The sequence below is a fragment of the Lygodium microphyllum genome, chromosome 13, assembly GCF_053477565.2.
Source record: "Lygodium microphyllum isolate KBCC chromosome 13, Lygodium_microphyllum_v1.1.10, whole genome shotgun sequence".
NCBI classification, from domain to species: domain Eukaryota; kingdom Viridiplantae; phylum Streptophyta; class Polypodiopsida; order Schizaeales; family Lygodiaceae; genus Lygodium; species Lygodium microphyllum.
The window spans coordinates 154725471-154745709 of NC_141147.1; the positions used below are offsets into that span (position 1 = coordinate 154725471).

Here is a 20239-nt window from a genome sequence, read left to right on the forward strand (position 1 = left end):
ACCGAACATATCTCCACACACACATGCAAGCAATCCAATGTGACATTTTAGGTGCATTGAAACGTTGATTGAGTAAAGAGACAGAATATGCAAGATCTGGCCTAGTATAAATTAACCAAAGAAGTTTTCCTATAATAGATCTATAGGTACGCTCATTGAAGGGCTGACCTAGGGAATCCTTAGAAAGCTTCATAGCGGGATCAAGAGGTGTGGCCACAAGCCATGTTTGATTAGTGTAACACTGCTCAACTAATTGAAGGGCATACTTTTTCCGTGAGACAAAAATACTATCCCTAGAACGAACTACCTTCATCCCCAAAAAATAGGACAATTGACCAAGGTCAGTCATCTCAAAACTAGAATAAAAGTGGGCTTTTATATCTGCTATGATAGTAGAATTTGAGCCAGTGATAGGTAAATCATTAAAGTATAGAAGGATGTAGGTGATCCACTTTGAAGTCATTTTAACATATAAGTTTGGGTGATAAGGGGTTGAATGAAATCCATGAGTTTTGAGGAACTCATCTATCCTATGGAACCAAGAACATGATCCTTGCTTCAGCCCATAAAGAGCTTTCTGTAAATGAAAGAACTTATCTTTACGGTTTGTAGAAGGAAATTTGGGAAGTTGCTCCACATAGACTTCCTCCTGCAAATAATGGTTTAGGAAGGAAGTTACATCCATTTGATAAATCGGCCAACCGTCATGAGTGGCTAGTACAATTGACAAACGGAATGATGTCAACTGCACAGTGGGTGCAAAGGTCTCCTCATTATCTATGCCGTGTTTTTATCGAAAATCTTGCATTACAAGGCGAGCCTTATATGTATTCAAAGCTCCATCAACTTTGAATTTGGTCCTAAAGATCCACTTGGTTTGATGACTTTCTTGTGGCTCAAACAATCCACCAAGGTCCAAGCCTCATTTTGATCAATGCTCGCAAGCTCCTTTTCCATGGCCTCACTCCATTGGGGATGCTTTAGAGTCTCTTGTTAACTCTTTGGCTTAGAATGCACTATATAATTTGCTGTAAAGATAGATGCAAATGAAATACTAGGTGCAAGCTGGCAGGTAGATCTTCTAGGGCTCTTCAGAATTGAATCTGATGGAAGAATTTGTGAATCCTGCACGGTATGCTAGTTTCAGCTTATAAATAGGCTGAGTTTTGAGCAGTCTACACATTGTCTCTGGTAGATTTCAGTTCTGCTGATTGCGGAGATTGCTCTTGGGGCTGACGGAGATCGAGACCCTCGAGGTGGAGACATACACATATATTTTCTTTGCATCCATGTATAATTCTGCATCCTTATACAACATTCTTCACTGTAGGTTTTCCGCGTTTCACAGTCTCTTTCTCTCTCTCTCTCTCCTCTCTTTGTTCACTCTTTGTCACGGTCATTCGCTTCCGCATTGCTTCACTCTGACATGGTATCAGAGCATTGAAGGATTGGACCTAATCTGAAGAGGAGTTTTCAGCGTGACAGAAGGCTACGTTTTCAGTGTTCAAGTGCGAGCAAGTGGGCTGCGCATCAGAACAAGGCTGAGGTGAATGTGAGCGTGCGAGAAAAGAGAAGATTTGCTGAAGCTGCTGTTGTTTTTTTTGCTGTTAGAGAAGGAAGAGGGCTGCGTTTTTGGCCTTCAACTGCAGGTTTTACATTTTCATTGCCTTCGGCGGGTAAAGAAGGAACGGGATGAGCAACCCTCAGCCCTAGCAGGCTGTATTTTCACAGTCAGAGGGGGCTGCTTTTGTGTTTTGTGCAGGCATCGTAGGTGAAGATGTCTTCTGAGGCCAAGACAGAGTTTCAGGCGATCATGGACCGCAAGGTGCCCATCCTATCGACTCTTCCTTTAGATCAAAGCTCGATGGTGAGAACTACCGCATCTGGCGGGTCATGATGCTTGCCATATTGGAGTCCTATGATTTGGCGGAGCTTGTTATGGAGGATATTAATTGTTTCTCTTTACGAGACGAGTCTAAACTCTCTTCTAGTGAGAAGGCGGAGTTGGCAAAGGCTCAGGCACAGTGGGATAAACTCAATGTATGCATTCACTTGTTTTTATTTCTCTCATGTACCACAACTGTTATCTCTCACATAGAGCATTTGACGGTGGCTAGGGAGATATGATTGGAGTTGGATTAGATGTATAATCGGATGACCGTCATGAAGCAAGTTTCTTTGGAAGTGCAAATGAGGACTATTAGTGTCAACAAGTCATTATCCATGCGCGAGTAATCAACAAGCTAAGGCAGCTTCAGATGCAGGTTCAAAATGCAGGAAAGGTGATCACTTCTAAAGACATGGCGATAACTCTCCTTTCATAGTTACCGCCTCGCTTTAGTGGTTTTTATTCCTCCTTGATTGCTTTAGGGCGGTTTGAGACTCTTCGGTGGGAAGAGTTGGTTCCTATGGTCTTAGACCAAGAGGAGCAACTGAAAGGAACCAATGCTTTGAAATCTGAAGCCTTGGTTGGTCAATCCTCTTAGAAGAAGAGGAAAGACCAAAAAAAGAAGAAGGAAGACAAATCTAAGAAGGACAAATACAATGAGTCTACTTGTTATATTTGTGGCAAAACAGGTCATTGGAAAAAGGATTGTCTCGACAAGGAAAAGAAGGAGAAGGAGAAGAAGGAGAAATCTTCAAAGGATTCCAAAGGGGTGGCTGCTCCCTCGTCAACTACTTTCCTCCATTTGGAGGTGATTGAGGATTGACCTTGTCGGCTTTTGATGTTGCGTTGATAGCCCCATTTACTTGGGAGTGGATTGTTGACAGTGGTGCCTCTAGGCACATGACTCCTTCTTCAGCATGTATTACTCATTTGTGGCCTTCTCATGGTCAGATTCTTATTGGAGATATTTCGTCTATTCCTATTCGAGGATGTGGCCATGTATCTTATTCCAAATGGGCATGGTGGTGCCTATGCATTTGAGGTACTTCATGTGCCGGCTTTGGGATATCTTATTCTCTCGATGCACAAGATTTATACCCTCACCCTCTTGGTCGAATTTGATGTGGATTCTTTTCGGTTTCTTGATCGAGGATCAAGAGTGGTTCTTTCTTCAGGTTATGAGGAGAATGGAGTCTACAAGTTGCGGTATTCTTCTGCCTTGACTTCTCTTCTTTTTACCTCCTAAACTCCGTTCGAGCTTTGGCATGCTCGGTTTGGTTACCTCAATTATGAATACCTTCGGAAGGTGTCTAAGGATTAGTTTGTTCGAGGTTTGCTAGATATTGTGGTGAGTTAGCAGCCTTGTGTATCCTGCATTCGTGAGAAGCAGACTTGTGATGTTGTTCCCAGCAAGGCTTCGAGGTGGTCTTCAGCAACCTTGGAGCTTGTTTCCAGCAATCTTTGTGGACCGATGAGGACGGAATCCCTTCGAGGGAGTTTGTATTTCATGCTCATTGTAGATGATGACAAAAGGATGACATGGGTCTATTTCTTGAAGCTGAAGTCGGAGGCTTTCTCCAACTTAAAAGATTGGTTGGTCTTTGAGGAGAACCGATTGGGGCGGAAGTTGAAGACCTTACGATTGGATAAGGGCGGAGAATTTGTTTCTAATGAGTTTTCTCGGTTTTGTGCATATTGTGGCTTACACCAAGAGTTTGCCAATACAAATATCCCTTAGGAGAATGGCACTTTGGAGCGGAAGAATCGCAGTGTGATCAAGATGGCCTGTACTATGATGGAGCACTGTCAGACATGTTTCTTATTTCAGGGTTTTTGGTTGTGATGCTTATGTTCACATCTCGAAGTCACAGCGTGGCAAATTTGAAGCAGCTTCTAGAAGATAGGTGTTTGTGGGGTATAGCTCGCAATCTCAAGGCTACCGACTGTATGATCCTATTAAGCGGGATATCTACACGAGCCGTGATGTTCGGTTCGTGGAGGTTCCAGCCCCAGAGGGTGGTGAGGATCACCTTGTATTTGGAGATTCTAGTGTTAGCTTGGCCGTAGCGACTGTTCTTCTCGAGCCTGTGTCTCTTGAGGACTCTTTTTCGAATGAGGAGCCTACTACCTAGCCAATGGATTCACCGCTTGGTCCTTCGTTGATGGTGGATCTTCTAGAAACTTCAGCAGACGGAGAGCGCCGAGGTGAGATTCGGTCTCCTCCTTGTTGGGCCCGTGACATGCTTCGAGATTCAAGGATCGAGAGGGTCCCTGAGGAGTGGTAACCACAAGATGGATCGAGGAGGTCACAACGGCACCAGGCACATACTATGGAGCTTGTTTGCTCTAACTATTGTTTGATGTCCGGTGTTATGCAGGATAGAGAGCCTACATTAATGAAGGAGGCTTTTACAGTTCGATCATTGGCGAAAGGCGATGGAAGCCGAGTTGGAGGTTATTGAGCGGAATGGCACTTGGTATCTTGTGCCTCGTTCCTCTCATAAGAAGATGATTGGTGTCAAATGGATCTTCAATACCAAACACCATAGTGATGGCTCTTTGGATAAGCACAAGGCTCGCCTTGTTGCTAAAGGTTTTGCACAAGGCCCAGGCATAGTTGTCAGGTACGAAAAGTATGGTACGGTACGGTACGATAAAATACGGTACTAAATGGTACCTTAAGATTTTATAAGGTACGGTACAATATTAGTATGAAAAAAAAAAACTTCATTATTTTGAACTATAGATGATAGAACAGATGTTTAAAGTTTGAATAGCAATGCTATTGGAGTATATAAGATGAATACTTGAGGGTAACATGCCAAAACCTCTATGGTATATGCCGCATGTGCAACATGTGCTATAACTTACAAGTACATACATAAGAGTGGATACATCATACATGAATGATCATACAAATAAGAGACATGTATGCTTGAGAGAGAGAAGGTTGAGAGAGAGAGAGAGAGAGAGAGAGAGAGAGAGAGAGAGAGACTGGTGGTCTTCCTCTTGCCTCGACCCTTCCAAGCGTAGAATCTCGAATGGAAATTGTTTCTTCTGTACCACTACTGTGGAATCGGCCCGACATCGATTTCTTTCTTGCTCGCTCGCCAAGAATATCTGGTCACTCTTGTCACAAGTTTGACGCGCAGTGGTGGGGTCCTCACTAACTCCTTTCGATTGGGTCTTTGTGCGCCCAAACTACCCCACACCGCCACAGTTACATATGAAGATCTTATTCCACCTTTTCAGATACTGGGGATGCTGGCACATTTGGACCACGCGGAATGCCTTTCTCTTTGATGCGGCCTCTAATGTACCGAGACACATTGCCCGGCTTAAAGGTCTCTTGCATTGGCAGATAGATCTCATTCGGCACTCGGACTTGCTCCCTCAGGAGGACTTGCTTCCCTGGCATATGGCAATTGCCTCTGGGTCTTTGCCATGATTTGTGTAACTTTTTTCATGGATTAGTACTGGGATTTTACACACGTTGGCCTAGGGCCCTTGTGTATTTTGTAATCATGTAATCATGTGAACTTGTACATTTTTTCGTAATTAATACAATTACCTTTTACGAAAAAAAAAGAGAGAGAGAGAATGACATGAGATGCTTTATTAACGTCTACAAGAGGCCAAAATGACCTGTGAGACCAAGAGTTACCAAACAAACCACCAAAGGTTTTGGTAAAAGATTTATGAATTTTGTTATGGTTTTGTTTGGCATTGCTAAGGCTAAAGTAGCTACCGATGGTATATTCACTAATTTGTGTACTCTCAGAAGGTACATTAGGCCAAGCTATCCTCTGGCCTAGCTTTATTAGCAATGTGCACTAATGCTTTGGGTTGGGTGGTGCAAAATGAGCTGTGAACAAAGGTAAAATCAATAGGATTAAGCTACTTGATGATTCTCAAATGGTGCTGAATTTATTTATTGATGACACTAACATATTCTGAAAAATGATGGGACATCAATTAGAAACGTTTGAAACTTGCTCGAATACCTTATGTATGGCCTTTGGTTTTAGGATAAATCATAACAAAACATGTATGGGGAGTCTAATCAAGCTTCCACCCCCTTTCTTGGTTGATTGATCAAGGCTACAAAATCACCACCACCACCACAACAATAACTGTCAACAACCCAAACCACCACCAACAACAACAACCATGCAAAAAAAAAAAGAAAGAAAGAAAAAAAGTGCTTGTTTTTTGGTACGAATTCGTACGGTATGGTACGGTATGAACCGTATAGTACGAACCAACTAGCTGATCATAGGAGATGGCCTGCCTTTCAGTTGGATGTGAAGTCGGTCTTCTTAAATGGTGATTTGAAGGAGGAGATCTATGTAGAGTAGCTTCTTGGCTTTGGTTCCTCAGATGGGAAGGTTTACAGGTTGAAGAAGCCTTTGTATGGTCTAAAGCAGGCTCCACGTGCTTGGAATGAGAAGATTGATTCATTTCTCCATGCCAAGTTGGGATATCGGCGCTCTAGGGCTGATCCGCAGCTTTATGTGCACACTTCTGAGGGTGGTCGTGTGTTGTTTGTTTTGTATGTTGATGACTTGATTGTTATAGGTGATCATTCCAAGAAGTTTGAAGAGACGAAGGCAGCCCTACATCGGAAGTTCGAGATGGTGGATTTAGGACTTCTCCATTTCTTTTTGGGCCACGAGATTTATCAATCTTAGAGGGGGATTTTCATCTCTCAGCAAAGATATGCACAAGAGCTCTTGGCGACTTTTGAGATGGAGGATTGTCGGTCCATTTCTACTCCTATGGATTTGAACTAGAAGGCCACTTCACACGCAAATTCTCCTTTGGCGGATGCTCCCCGCTACCATCAGTTGATTGGATCATTGATTTAGCTCCTCAACACATGGGTTGATCTATGTTTTGTTGTAGGACTTTGGGCTGGGTTCATGAGTGTACCTCAGTAGGTGCATTGGCAGGCTGCTTAGAGGATACTTCGGTTTCTGAGGGGGGCCTCTGACCTCAGGATTTCGTATCCAGCAGGTACAGGTGTTTCTGATCTTGTTCTTGCAGGTTGGAGTGATTTGGATTGGGCTGGCGATTATCTATTGTGACTTCTACACATTGCTTGAAGACACCTTGCTTGAGGACCTTGCTTGGCTTAAGTGGATTGAAGGGGATGCCAATAGTTTGTGTAGTGATGATTTGTGAGCATGTATAATAGTGTCCTTGTCCCTGTTGATCTTCTTGTTAACCAATGACATCCGCACTAGGGCTTGCACCGATAGCCTTCTTGAAATACTTTGGAAGGGAAGTTACTCTATTTGGTCATTCATCTTGGATAAGATGGCTTCTATCTAGCAATTATGCAACGCTTTGGTGATATTTAAGATCATTCTTGTTAAATCTAGTATCTAGTTATTGTTTTACCTTGGGTGTTGGTGCTATCTCTTGGAGTAGCAAGAAGCAGCCCACGATGGCCCTATCTTTGATTGAGGCAGAGTATCGGGCTGCGTCTTTTACCACATGTGACACTGTGTGGCTTTGGCGGTTGTTGGAGGAGCTTGGCTGCTCCGAGACTTGTCCTACTATCTTGCGGTGCGACAATGAGAGTTGCATTGCCTTGGCACGGAATCCTGTCTTCCATTCTCGGATGAAGCACATAGAGATGGAGTATCACTTCATTAGGGAGAAGCTTCTCGATGAGACCATTGATATGGGATACTGTAAGATCGAAGACAATCTTGGAGATTTGTTTACGAAGGCACTTCCCTAGGCTTTACTTCACTGACACGCCAGATCCCTCTATCTGTTGCCTTGTCCATGATCTGAGAGGGGGTGTTGAGAGTCATTTCTTGGATGCGGCCACCGTAGTAGTGCCATGTTGTAGATTGCCACGTGGCAGTAGTCGGACAATTGGATTGCTATCCGCTGCATTTAATGCAGCCGACCTGATCATTTATTGATTTATTTACAGCCTATAAATAGGCTGAGTTTTCAGCTGTCTACACATTGTCTTTGACAGATTTCAGTTTGCTGATTGCGGAGATTGCTATTGGGGCTGACAAAGATCGAGACCCTTGAGGTGGAGACATACATAGATATTTTCTCTGCACCCGTGTATAATTCTATATCCTTATACAACATTCTTCACTGCAGATTTTCTGCGTTTCACTGTCTCTTTCTCTCTCTCTCTCTCTTTTCTCTTTGTTCACTCTTTGTCACGGTCATTCGCTTTTGCATTGCTTCACTCTGACACATGGATCTTAACCGAGGAGTTGTTCCCAAACCAAACATTTCTGATTGTAGAGGCTCGGGATATAAAAATGTCTTGGATGGGTCATGTGGTGGGTGGCTCCACTATCCATGATCCAAACAGAAGACATGCTCGGTTAGGTAGAGTGGGCCTTTGTAATTGCCTTGTTAAGAGGTAACTCGCAAATGTGGACTAAGCTCAAAGCCTTTGATTGTTGAGAAACCCTTCACCCTTCACCCCCAGTTTACGTTTCTGCGTTTTGCGTTTAGGGTTTGCAGCCCCAAAAAGGGGTGCCACCCTTGACTTACTGTGTCTATTTATAGGCCACTCACTCTCTTATTCTTTATGGCCGATTCATTTTGTCTGTCACCTCTTTTCTCTAGCCTCTCCACTATCCTCACACCCCTTCAGGAGGACATTGCGGTTCGTGTTTGTGGCTGTCTTCATCATCTTCCTTGTGCTACGACACCCTTGTTCCCTTGTAGCACATTCACTCCATGATTCAAAACTTCATCATTTCATTAATCAAAGTTTCTTCTCTCTTCTCTTCTCTTCTCCATGTTTGCGGAGTTCACTTTGTGTTCCTCTCCGCAAACCCTACTGTCTCGTTGGTACGTCATCTTTTGACATGGTATCAGAGTTGGATCTGCTCAAATAGTGGCAAAGATCCTCCACTCCGGTGAAGGCAAAGACCGGTGGCAGGTTCGGCATCCACTTCTCTTCTTCTGTTGCATCAAAATCTCGTTTTTGTAGGTTTTAGGTGTTTTTAGCTTGCTGCCCATACCCCTTTTGTGGAGGACATCATAGTCTCAGCTGTCCCTTGCTGTCATCTACAGTCTGGCATCTGTTTCCAGCCTTCCACCCACAGTTTGCAGCTGTTTACAGCAAAGCGACTGTTGCTGATCACTCTCCATTCAAAAACAATTTCGTTTTTGCAGATTTCAGGTATTTCAGCCTGTTTCTCACACCCTGAATGCGGAGGACATCGTGGTCCAAGCTGGCCATTGCTGTCTACAAGAGTCTGGCGCTTGTTTCCAGCCTATCACACATTGTTTGGAGCTGATTTCAGCATATTGACTGCTGCTGTTGTTTTTTTCTGCGTTTTTAGTATTTCTCTCTCCTCACCTGTGATTTTCTATTGGTTGCAATCTCTTACTGCTGGTCGCATCCTCCTTCCACTGGCAGCTCACTTCCAACCCTTCCTCGACGTTGCAGTTTGTGCTTCACACTACCCTCACACCCCTCGAGATGGACATTGCGGTTCGTGGTTCATGGTGGCTAACCTCTTTCTTCTTCAGCAAGGCACACTGGTATCCATGGCTTCTTTACCAACAGATGACCAGACTACTGGGTGCTCCTATTGTGGCATCACCGGACACACCACCGATGCTTGCTGACTTCGACCTTTGCTTCCCACTCCCTGAAGTATATGCGTCTTCCACCAGGTACTCCTTGTGCCACCTCTTCTTTCTGGGCCATAGAGATTGTTCTGCATCGGCTATCAGAGTACTATGCACAAGGCAATGAGACACATCCGATGCGCACTAAGTTCTTTCGAGCACATGGAGGATCGATTGGCGCTACGACCTCCTGGAGATTGTCGCAATGTGAGTGGCAGTCTTCTTCCACTTATTTTCAGGTACAGTGGCTTCCACGACCTACGGATCTGCAGTCCGCTCCATCGAGAGATAGTGATTGTTTGATATTGTCTCCTTGTCAGTTTGCTCCTTCGAGGGATAGTGGCTACTCGACTCCTTCCTCTTCTTCAGCTACCCAGTCCGCTCCACTGAGAGACAATGATTGTTGCCCACCTCTGGCTCATTTTGAGCCCTACCCTTCCCCACCCTCGAGTACTCAGGTTCGAGAGGCTACCTCTAGGAGCTCTTCGGCACCCCAGATACCTTCTTTAGCATGACCGGCGGCACTTCCTTAGTCATCAGACATTTCGGAGTTCGTGATCCATGAGTTTTTGGATTCCCCATCTACTTCAAAGGAGGATTCAGAGGAGGATGTTATTTCTTTGCTCTCAGAGGGGGCTAGACTTTCATGAGTGGACAACCTCTAGTGGAATAAGGCGCAAGTTTGGTTGGGGTTTTAGCCCTTGGATAGGGTCCTACAAGTTTTGTGAGTCAAGAACACACCTCATCAGATTTGATTTAGTGGTATAGTTAGACCTGTTGAAGCAAGTCATGCTAGTGAATGCATTCTTGGTTGAGGACAAAGAACTTTGAGGTACTTGAGTGTAAGGAGGGTAGTAAGGATAGGGAGGGAGATTTGTTGGATAGAGAGAAAAAGTTAGAGAGGAACCCACAAGTACGTGTGGAGCAATGATGAGGACTCTTAAACTTTGTGCAAGTGTCAACTGCAGGTAAACTGTGGTATCAACTAGTCGACACGTGGGTAAGTAGGGGTACGTACCCCATGCTATGAGTAAGCGAGAGGTTCATAAGGTGGAGGCTAAGCCTCCCCCAAAGAAGATAGATGCAGCAATATCTTAGGAGTGACTTGCTCCCCCGATACGAGAGCCGGTAGAGCCTGGGGAGTTATGGGCCGCTAGGTTTTCACTAGCAGGTATCCCCTTATAGGTGGCAGGTAGAGTGGGTGGCGCTCCACATGGGACTTTCTTCACCGTGCTGGAGGGGGGGCATTTGGCCCTTGACAGAGGGCAGCAGGATGAGGGGATAGCTGCCCTTTCATGGAGAAGGATTCGAGTGGTTGGCCTTTGGATTTGGGAGGGTAGGCCACTTGATGAACTGGAGTGGGATCCAGGAGAGTGGCTATGGCTGGCTAGTGTAGTCGCCAAGAAGCCACCAAGGTTCTTGGAGTACACAGCTAGGATTGGCAGACACGTATTGATGCAAGAGGACATGGATTGGGCGCCGTCACGTAGCAGGTACTGGGCGGAGCATAGCATCACGGAGGCTTTCCGACGGACCTTCTGGCGCCTCTTATGGGATAGCTGGAGGCCGAGGAGGGTAGCGTATTTCTTATGGTTGGTGGCACATGGAGGCCTGGTGGTAGGAAGTTGGTTAGGCTAGATGCAGGAGGGAGGTTGTAAACGCTGCACACAACAGCCTCTGGAAACTCCTAAGCACTTTCTTTGGTTGTGTGAGGCGGCACAACTTATGTGGAGAGGAGCATGCCGCATCCTCCGCTATATAGCACCCAACCTTGGATGTATCTCATGGGGAGCTTTTTGTTGGTAGGCAGTCAGCCAGGGCCGTCACCTTTTGTATGAGGCTAGGATGCAGGACACCATATTCATTATTGAGGTAGGGTCGTGTGCAGTGGTCGGTTTGGAGGCTCTACCCATCCACTAGGTATTGGAGCCCACAGCAGACCACTCTGAGGTATGGGAGATCATAGGGAGTCTTACTGGATGGCATGTCTGGAAGGCGCAGTGTCAGGAGGTTTTTGGCCGGGAGAGATTTTGAGTATTGGATGGCATGTCTGGAAGGCGCAGTGTCGGTTTTTGGCGGGGAGAGATTTTCAGTACAGGCAACCTTAGTAGAGCTTTGGGTCTCCACCATCCCGCCGGGTAGATATGATGAAGAAGAGGCTATGAAACCTTTGTAATAAGCAGTGGAAGGCTCCATGGGTGGTAGGCGCTGGTGGTAATAGGAATAGTGGCAGCTCTGGCTGAGATATCCTCTGCAATTTGGGTGTGCACAGCAGAGATATGGCACTTGCAAATTGTAAAAACGAGATTGAGGCTGGATGGAGGGCAGCATGCCTATTTATAGAAATTTTGGGTCCTGCCAACAGGGTTTGTGATTGTGGGACAGACACACTTTCTAGGAACACATTTCTTTTTAATAAAGAGTTTTAATTCATCAATTTATCATGTTTTGGGTTTGTTTTAAAGAAGCTAACTTATTTTTAGCTCAACAGGGTGTTGTTTAGGCAAGCCAAGTATCTCACGATATTGGTGTAGGATGCTCTTCAAAAGAGCACTGGCTTTGATGCCATTTGAAGATATACTAGGGTTTGCGAATAAAACACAGAGAGTGAGCATGACAAACACAATGAACTTTAAGGAGAATGCATAGAAATAAGAAGGAACTGAAGAATAAAAGAATTGTGTAATGATCGAATGATAAAGGGAAGAGATACAAGTGAGGAGCTTACGGAGCAGAGGTTGTCCCACAGCCAATCTCTCATGGGAGTGGGCTGAGGGAGATTGTTAGAGAGTGTCACCTCTAAGAATGGATCTGAGTGCAGCAAACCACTAATGTTGATGAGGAAAGATGTGCACAGGGATGAAGGGCAGCAGGCTGGATGTTGAAATGCAGCAGTGTCTGAGACTGGAAACAGCAAAACACAGGAATGCACTACTTGGTGATAGACTTTGGGGAAGAAGAAGAGCTAGTCTGAAAAGGCAGCAACTTCGGGGAGACGCAGCCTTTTGGAGATGGCTTGAAACAAGGCTACAGCTGCTGGACTCAAAATGCAGCAGTCTGAACTATATCGTAGCACCTCAAATGGCAGGTAGCAGCTGATATAAGTAGGCGGCAGCCCCAGCAGCAGAAACACAGGCTGTAGATGCTCCAACAGGTAGGTGGCACTAGCAGCAGCAGTTGTGGCAGCTTGCAGGAGGAGGTGGTAGCTGGTTGGATAGAGGGAGCAGCTGGTAGAGAAAGAAAGAAAGAAAGATTTAGTAATGTCCTTTGGGGGCCAAAATTGACCTATAGGACAAATCAAATAACTCATTACATTCCACATTGGGCATTAGCCGGCACATAAAAGTAACAAGGAAATATGAAAAAATACTAAATGATGATGATGGAGAGCTAGCACAGAGTGAAGATGTCGGATAAAGAGGAATGCCCACAATATGTCAACAAATACAAGATTATTGGGCATTTGTCCTACCACGCACAAAATATATTTTTCCTTTGATAATTCTTTTTGGGGATTTTTAAATGTAGTTAGATTAGACCAAACTGCACGATGATGTTACTATAATCAAGGTCTATTATTTCCCATCCTGTCTAAGAAAGTGCAAGCATTCTCTCTGTAGCTGGGAGTATTAAGAGCTAGATGATGTTGGTTTACATAGACTAGTGCATGGGTGAGGGACCATGGTCTACTGATAGGTGCTTCACCACCACTGTGGTATAGTGTAGATGCACCCACCATGTGGCTCAGTGGCCAGCCATACATTGTCGAATCATCTCATAAGATGGATGTTAGATTGAGAGACATGGGTTTCCTAGACATACCACTTGGCACAAAGATGGCCTTCTACAAGGACCATCTTCTCCAGCTTTCTGAGGATGGCTTCATCATCTGAGTAGGGTACATGGATGTGCACATGTTGTTCTGGATGTAGTGCGCCATTGGCGAGACACAAACCTCCTCATACCAACTTCAAATTGAGACAAGGAGATACATAGGAGAGGCATGGGAGACGAGCTATGCTAGAGAATCCACTCTCATATGCAAATGCCCCACTTATTATGAGATACGAGGATGCCACCATTTCCTTTTCCATGGGGGATTTGTCCCTTGTTGCCTTGCCATACCCTTCCATGACTCAAATTTATAATCTGTCCTTTGGTGGCAGTAGTTGTGGGTGCATATGGTAGCAGACATGGGGCACTTAAGACTTCTTCACTAGGGCCCCACCATCAATCCAAGCTCCATCACAAGTCCAGGCTTCACCATACATACTGGCTCTATTGAGTAGAGGAGCAGTCAGGGTGACCATTGAGAGAGCCACATAGCTGTGTAGAGCTAGGTAGACCATGGCCCTGCCTTGTTGGTGCTAGATGTCACCCATGGGATTAGTTGAGGATTTGGGCTATCACATTCCATCACCAATGCACATTCTTCGAGAGCCTCACCTCATGGGTGACATCATATATGTACTGAAATAGCTCCATAGAAACCCTTGTTTGATATTTTAGATGGTAAGAGAGCTAGAAGCTCTGGTACATATATACAACTTGTTATTTATTTGCATTTGTTTATCCACAACCATTTGTATCATGGATCAATGTTACTCAATATTTTGCTTTCATAGGTCATTTTGGTATCCAATAGATGATATGGCTTGCTCTCTTTCTTCTTTCTCTTGCACATGTGTTCTGGTGTTGAGTAGAAGTGCTTTATAAATCCATTCTGGCTGATTGTGTGATTCTAAGATTTTGTAGAATTGCTTTGCAAATATTCATTTTGGTTGCTTTTCACAGGTCTGGTTATTTTGTTGACCAAGTAAGGTCTAACGATATTGCTCATGGTCATAGTTATTTCCTCTGCTTTGTGTAGTCTGAATTCATCTAATTGAGGTTCTGTTAACTGTATGTACTAGTACAGAACGTGTGATGGGATCTTGTGATGGGTCTGAACAGCTTTCCGTGAGTGAATATTCTGGTTTTTGAATAGGAAAATGAGATGGTTACCAAGATTTGAACTCATCTTTTGCCTTCTTTTCAGTAGCTGCTTAGCAGATTTCCTCATTCCACTCCGCTACTGATTATGTCAGTCATTTTCTTGTTGGGGCAGTTGACACTACTATAAACACCATCAAACTAGTAGGAGCAGGTGCAATTGCATTTCACTCAACCTTGGAATGGATCTTTGTTGGAGATAGAAGTGGAACATTGTTAGCTTGGGATGTCTCAGTCCCAAATCGTCCTAACATGATTGGAATGTAAGTGGATCTATTTTGTAATTGCGATTGTTATTATGTCTTTCCTATCTGTTTGTTTGCCTTCTAGTTTTCAGTTGTTAAAAGTCTTCCCTCAAGGTGTAGATATCCTGTTTACTTGTCTTGTAGAGGCACAGCATTACTGTAAGGAGACGTGAGTCTGAATCCTCTTTTCAGGTCACGTGCTCAATTGCATGTACAGCTCTCCTGTATGTTGGGAAACACACATGCAGTATTGAACGTGTGCTATGAAGCACACATTTAAGTTCTGCAAAAAAGTGGTGGTGATGATCACAAATAGGATAAGGGGCACCTCAAATAGCTCCCTGGCCAATCAGCTACACTTTTTCACTAATTCACAGTACATGTGCTCTTGTTCTCAGCAAGCTGACTTGGTTGTTGTGAATATCAACTGGTGGCTAATGTGGGCGATTCTTGTTTAATTATCTTTTATTAGGGTGCTTTGGTTTTGTCCTACGTTCTATTAAATAACACAATTTTGGTTGTCTTCATTAAAACTCTTTCCCTCACAGTTTCGGTCTTTCTCGAGCATGCCATCTTAAAAATTAGAGAGGATAGGTATGCCTTCTACAAGGTGTACATGTATGGAAGGGGCCCAACTAGAATGTGAAAATCTCTAACTATGTTGTTCTTGTGTCTTTGGGACTAAACCTCTTAGATTTTGACCATTAGGACTCTTTTGATTGATCCTATCAACCTGCCTTTCCAGTCTTCTTGAAATGTAGTCCCATCAATATTTGCAATTATCCCTCTTATGCTAGTCATTACTGGTTTTGTCTTTTGCTTTCTTTAGCATCCTGATATGTGTTTCTGTATATTGACTGTCTAAGTAATCTAGTTTGGGACTCACATAACGGGCTACTACATGTTTCGTTTTGTTCTTATTTGCAGCACCCAGGTTGGCTCAAACTCCATACCTACTGTTACTTGGAATCCAATGCTGAAGCTATTAATCACACTTACTAAGGAAGGAAATGTGCAAGCCTGGAAAACTCGTGTTATGTCAAATCCCAACCGGCCACCCATGAGGGCACAATTTTTCGAGCCTGCTGGTCAGCTCGTGTTTGTTATTGCTGATGTTAATGCACTCATTTTGTTTTTTTTTTTTTCTGGTGGCTAGTTTTCTTTTTCGTGTTTTGGTCTGGTGAAAAATGAGAGTGGGAGCTGTACATAGGCAGGCAGTTGTTACAGTTGACATTGGGAGGCAAGTTGCCTACACCTTAAGCAGTCAGGGCATTTTTCTCTCTGACATTCTGTTAACTATGAAACTGCCATACATGAGAAACAGTTCTGGGTGCCAGTTCAGGGAAAAATGAATGAGTTACTAATGTTTAATAGGTTCCCAACATACACCTTCTGAGACATGGAAGTCTGGCGACTTTTTGAGTTTATAATTATGATGTGGTCACATTTTTTGTTTGCATGAGGTGCATTGGTTTTTACATACAATTTGCTTTTGGCCTGTACCTGCCGTGATATTGAGAAGAGGAAATTTTCAGAATTCCAAGGTGAAGATTTCACAAGATCTCAAAGACACTCTAATGCACCATTAGAAACAAAATGAACAGTGCGCCACATATTGAGAGCACTCAATGCTGCAAAAAGAGTGCATACCACATAATAAGAGCTGAATGAAGTAAGGTCCAAGCCATACATAAAGGCAAATCCTGAGGTCATATGGAAAAACGGCCAAGGCCAATATAGAGAGAGGAATGCTTCAAGAAAATCAAGCCCCAAGTATTAAGAAGGAGCATAGGCAAGAAACGACCCACTCTAGGTCAAATAAATTTATTAAACAGTCTTTTTCTTTTGTGTTCCAGCCAGCTTGTTTTCTACATGGGAAACATGATCGGAACATTCCAATTAGGGAATTGTTCTTCCTCACTGTCAAAGAAACAGTGTTCCCCATTCCAAGACGGCATGCCTACTGTTCCATGTTGCTATGGTATACATGCTCTTTGTCTCTGTCTCTGTCTCTGTCTCTGTCTCTCGTGTCCTTTAACGTATCTGAGTGGTCATGCCACCGGCTCTTAGTCTGTTGACCTGGGGTCGATTCTCCTTTTTAATTCCTGTTTCTAGATGACTGCCCAAAAAGACCTTCCTATTCCCATACACTCAACTTACCATTGAGCTACACCTATGTCAGCTGGATTATTCCTGATTGTGGGTTTGATTTCAAGATTAGCGTTTTGCAGAGAACAATGAAGTGAGAAGAAGGAAAAACGTTGGAATTTGAACTGTTGAACATCTCCCAGGCTTTGGCGCAAATATTGATCAGTACATTAATTGTTATCAAGTGTGTATCCATGGCTACCACATCACCCACTTACTTGGCTTTGGCCACCTTTTCACACATGTTAAATGGCTTGACCCTGTTATCTAATTGGCTTTAGCTTGTGTTCACAGATGTACCTCACATGTGCAAACATCATGCTGCCTTGAAGGCCTGGAATTGGAAGTGGACAAGAGTGTTCCTTAACCAATTAGGAACACATTCCCATCTGTTTTGGATTAGTATTCCCCCATTCCTAGCTTTCAATCCCCCTTTCCATGTTGCTTTGATTCTAGGTGTGCATATATATTTGTGTACAAAGTCTACTGTTCTAGACTTATTGTTGAGTATGGAGCTTGACCGAGGACCAGTAGGGTATGGTTGATGAAACTCCATGGAGGTGAGAGAGGGAGAAAACTCTTGAAAGTACACAAACTGTAAGAATAAACTGATTATTATAACTGATATGAGAGTACAATTGATAGGCCTGAATATATAGGCCAAGGTGCGTACCAAGCCCTTTGACCCTTATCTAATGCGAAGTGGTGTAAAAGGTGTTCACACCTAAACACATACTCTTAGACAATAATGTGTCTTTATACATGTGGATCAATAATAACTAACAAAACCCCCTCCGGGTCATGGCTATTGAACTCGTGACATGAAACCTAGAGAAAAGAAAATGGGAAGGTCCTACCTCTGAGCAGGAGTGTCTAATCCCATAGAGTGATTGTAGAAAGGAGATACGTAAGTGAGAGTGTCTAGAGATGTAACATGAGGATGGCCATGACATGGTCTACTGACAAGCTCAGGGACCTGAGGTAGGGCATGGTTCAAAGGTGTGTGTGCATGGCTTAGAGGTTGATCAAATGTGAGCATGGCTTGGAGGTACTAGACACGTGACTAGAGGCCGAGTGCCTAGTTATAGCTGTCAGGATCAATTGAGAGGTTGTGCATAAAGTGGTTACAACTCCCTTGAGACAACTCTTCATAGATTTATAAAATGAAAATACTAATCTTTTTGGATAGAAACCCAGGCAAAGTACCCCACACAGAAAATAGATGTAGTGGATAAGTTTTAACACATGTAGTAGTATGGTAAGTGTCTCATTCCAGACACATTATTCATTATTTGTAATTATTTTCAGTTAAATTTTTAAAAAGAGGATCAAGAATCCCTCTTGCTGTTGATGTTGAGGACAACATGATCAATACTGATCACTTGTGGTGGCATTGCCAAGCAGTGGATGCTTGGCAGGCGGGTCATTTTTCACCTGTCATCAAAGATGAGTGCTTGGGCCATCTTGGACACATTATCGGAGGCCTCAATTTGATAGCAGAAGGCACTAGTATGAAAAAGGCCCAGATTTTACTGTAAAATTTTAAAGATTTTGGCTTTGATTGAAGGAGTCCGAAGTTTTTCTGAAGCAATGTTGATAATTTTTTTGGAGCCTTATCTTCTGGCATAGTGGCTGTTGGAAAGGGCAGGTTGACCAGCAGGTATTTTGGAGGCAGACATGCGAGAGGCAGTAGATGGGCAAGAGGCAGGTTGTGCAAGAGGCAGGTGACGGGTGCTAGATGGTCCAGTTATGGCAGGTGGAGCAGGACAGGTTGCCGAGTCCAACCTGTTGGAGGTTCTGACCTGTCCAACAACATTGCCACTCAGCTTGTGTGTGTCCAGAACATGCCCATGACAGCCGGATTTTGCAATGATGACAATGGATTGGTAGCCCACTGGAGATGTGGCTGTGCTGTGAGCAGGTTATCATGAGATAAATGGAGAGGTCAATGAGAAGGTGACTGGCATGAGCAGGCAGTGATGTGCATTGAAGATGAGTGCAGGTGGTGGTCAGGGCAGGCGCAGGCTGGCTGCTATCTTCTTCTTCTTATCCTCTTCCTCTTGCTGCTGCTGCATCACTACGACCAGCAGGCAAGCGACGGTGTTTGGGAACATGTTCTACTTCTCTTTCTTCTACTTCTGTTACAGCCGAACTCTCGCTGGTTGAGAAGGGATCTTCTGCTCTGATATCACTGTTGGGTATGGAGCTTCAGAGAGGACCAGTTGGCTATGGTAGATGAAACTCCAAGTAGGTGAGAAACAACAGAGAGTGGGAGGGAGAGAACTCTTGAAAGTACCCAAACTATAAGAATAGACATAATCATAGTTGATATGAAAGTATAAGATAGGGTGTGAATATGTAGGCTAAGGTGTGTACCTAACCCTTTAACCCTTATTTAATGTCAAGTGGTGTAAAAGGTGTTCACACCTAAATACATAATCTTACACACAGTAATGTGCTCACACATGGGGATGAATAATAACTAGCACTTACTACAATTCTTGGTGTATATTTTGCAATATTCATGATCACCCTGGTTCTACATAATTTTCTATGCATATGATTAAGAAGAGGCATATACATATATTTTGTATATTTCACTTTCTTGTTACAAACTTAAGGCTTATGGGATAAACTTGCTAGGAACACTGATTGACTCTTATGATGCATCCATGAAGACATTGTTGGTGTGACTCTATGTTGTTTCAATCTGTGGCAGTATATTGATATTTGGAACTTACGTAGAATATGCGTGTGATAGTAGATAAGGACCACTTTATTGCATGGTTGTAAGGCATTGGGGATGGAAACTGTTTGCCACATAGTAATAACATGTTGCAAATTCCATCTAGAATGCTATTGACGGGAGGGTGAATGGAAGACTTCATTAATGTTGTCTATCAGAATGTGCATTGTATGCATGATTATAGATTCTTCTTTAGTGAATGTGCCATTCTTGCATCTCAAAATAGTGAGATGGAGATAACCATGCATTGCAGTTGATGCCAAGAGAGGTGAAACAATACCTTGCTGTTGATTCTTTCGATAAGAGAGATGAAAACTCTCTTCTCCACAATATGGAATATCTTAACTCCCTTGACCTTGGTGGAGGTATTCCTCTTCATATTTTGCTACTGAAAATAAATGCTTGCATAATGTTGCTTAGGAATTTGAATCCTTTCATAGGTTTAAACAATGGTACCAGGCTTTGCAAGACATTTAACAAGAAGGTCATTGAGGTAGAGATAATAATAGGGACCAATAGTGGGGAGAGGTATTTATTCCAAGAATAACTTTCATTCCAACTATATTACAATGCCTTTTCTCAATGAAACAT

The 20239-nt window shown here is 43.5% G+C and overlaps 1 protein-coding gene across 2 annotated transcripts in view; it reads left to right on the forward strand.

The window, feature by feature from the left end:
* LOC148027384 (Transducin/WD40 repeat-like superfamily protein) overlaps positions 1–20239 on the forward strand; it is a 186652-nt gene that overhangs the window by 62020 nt on the left and 104393 nt on the right. For both annotated transcript variants that reach the window (XM_087691965.1, XM_087691966.1), the window contains exons 6-7: positions 14625–14772; positions 15682–15842. In XM_087691965.1, the coding sequence (XP_087548091.1) occupies positions 14625–14772; positions 15682–15842 (309 nt within the window). The remainder of the gene's footprint in view (positions 1–14624; positions 14773–15681; positions 15843–20239) is intronic.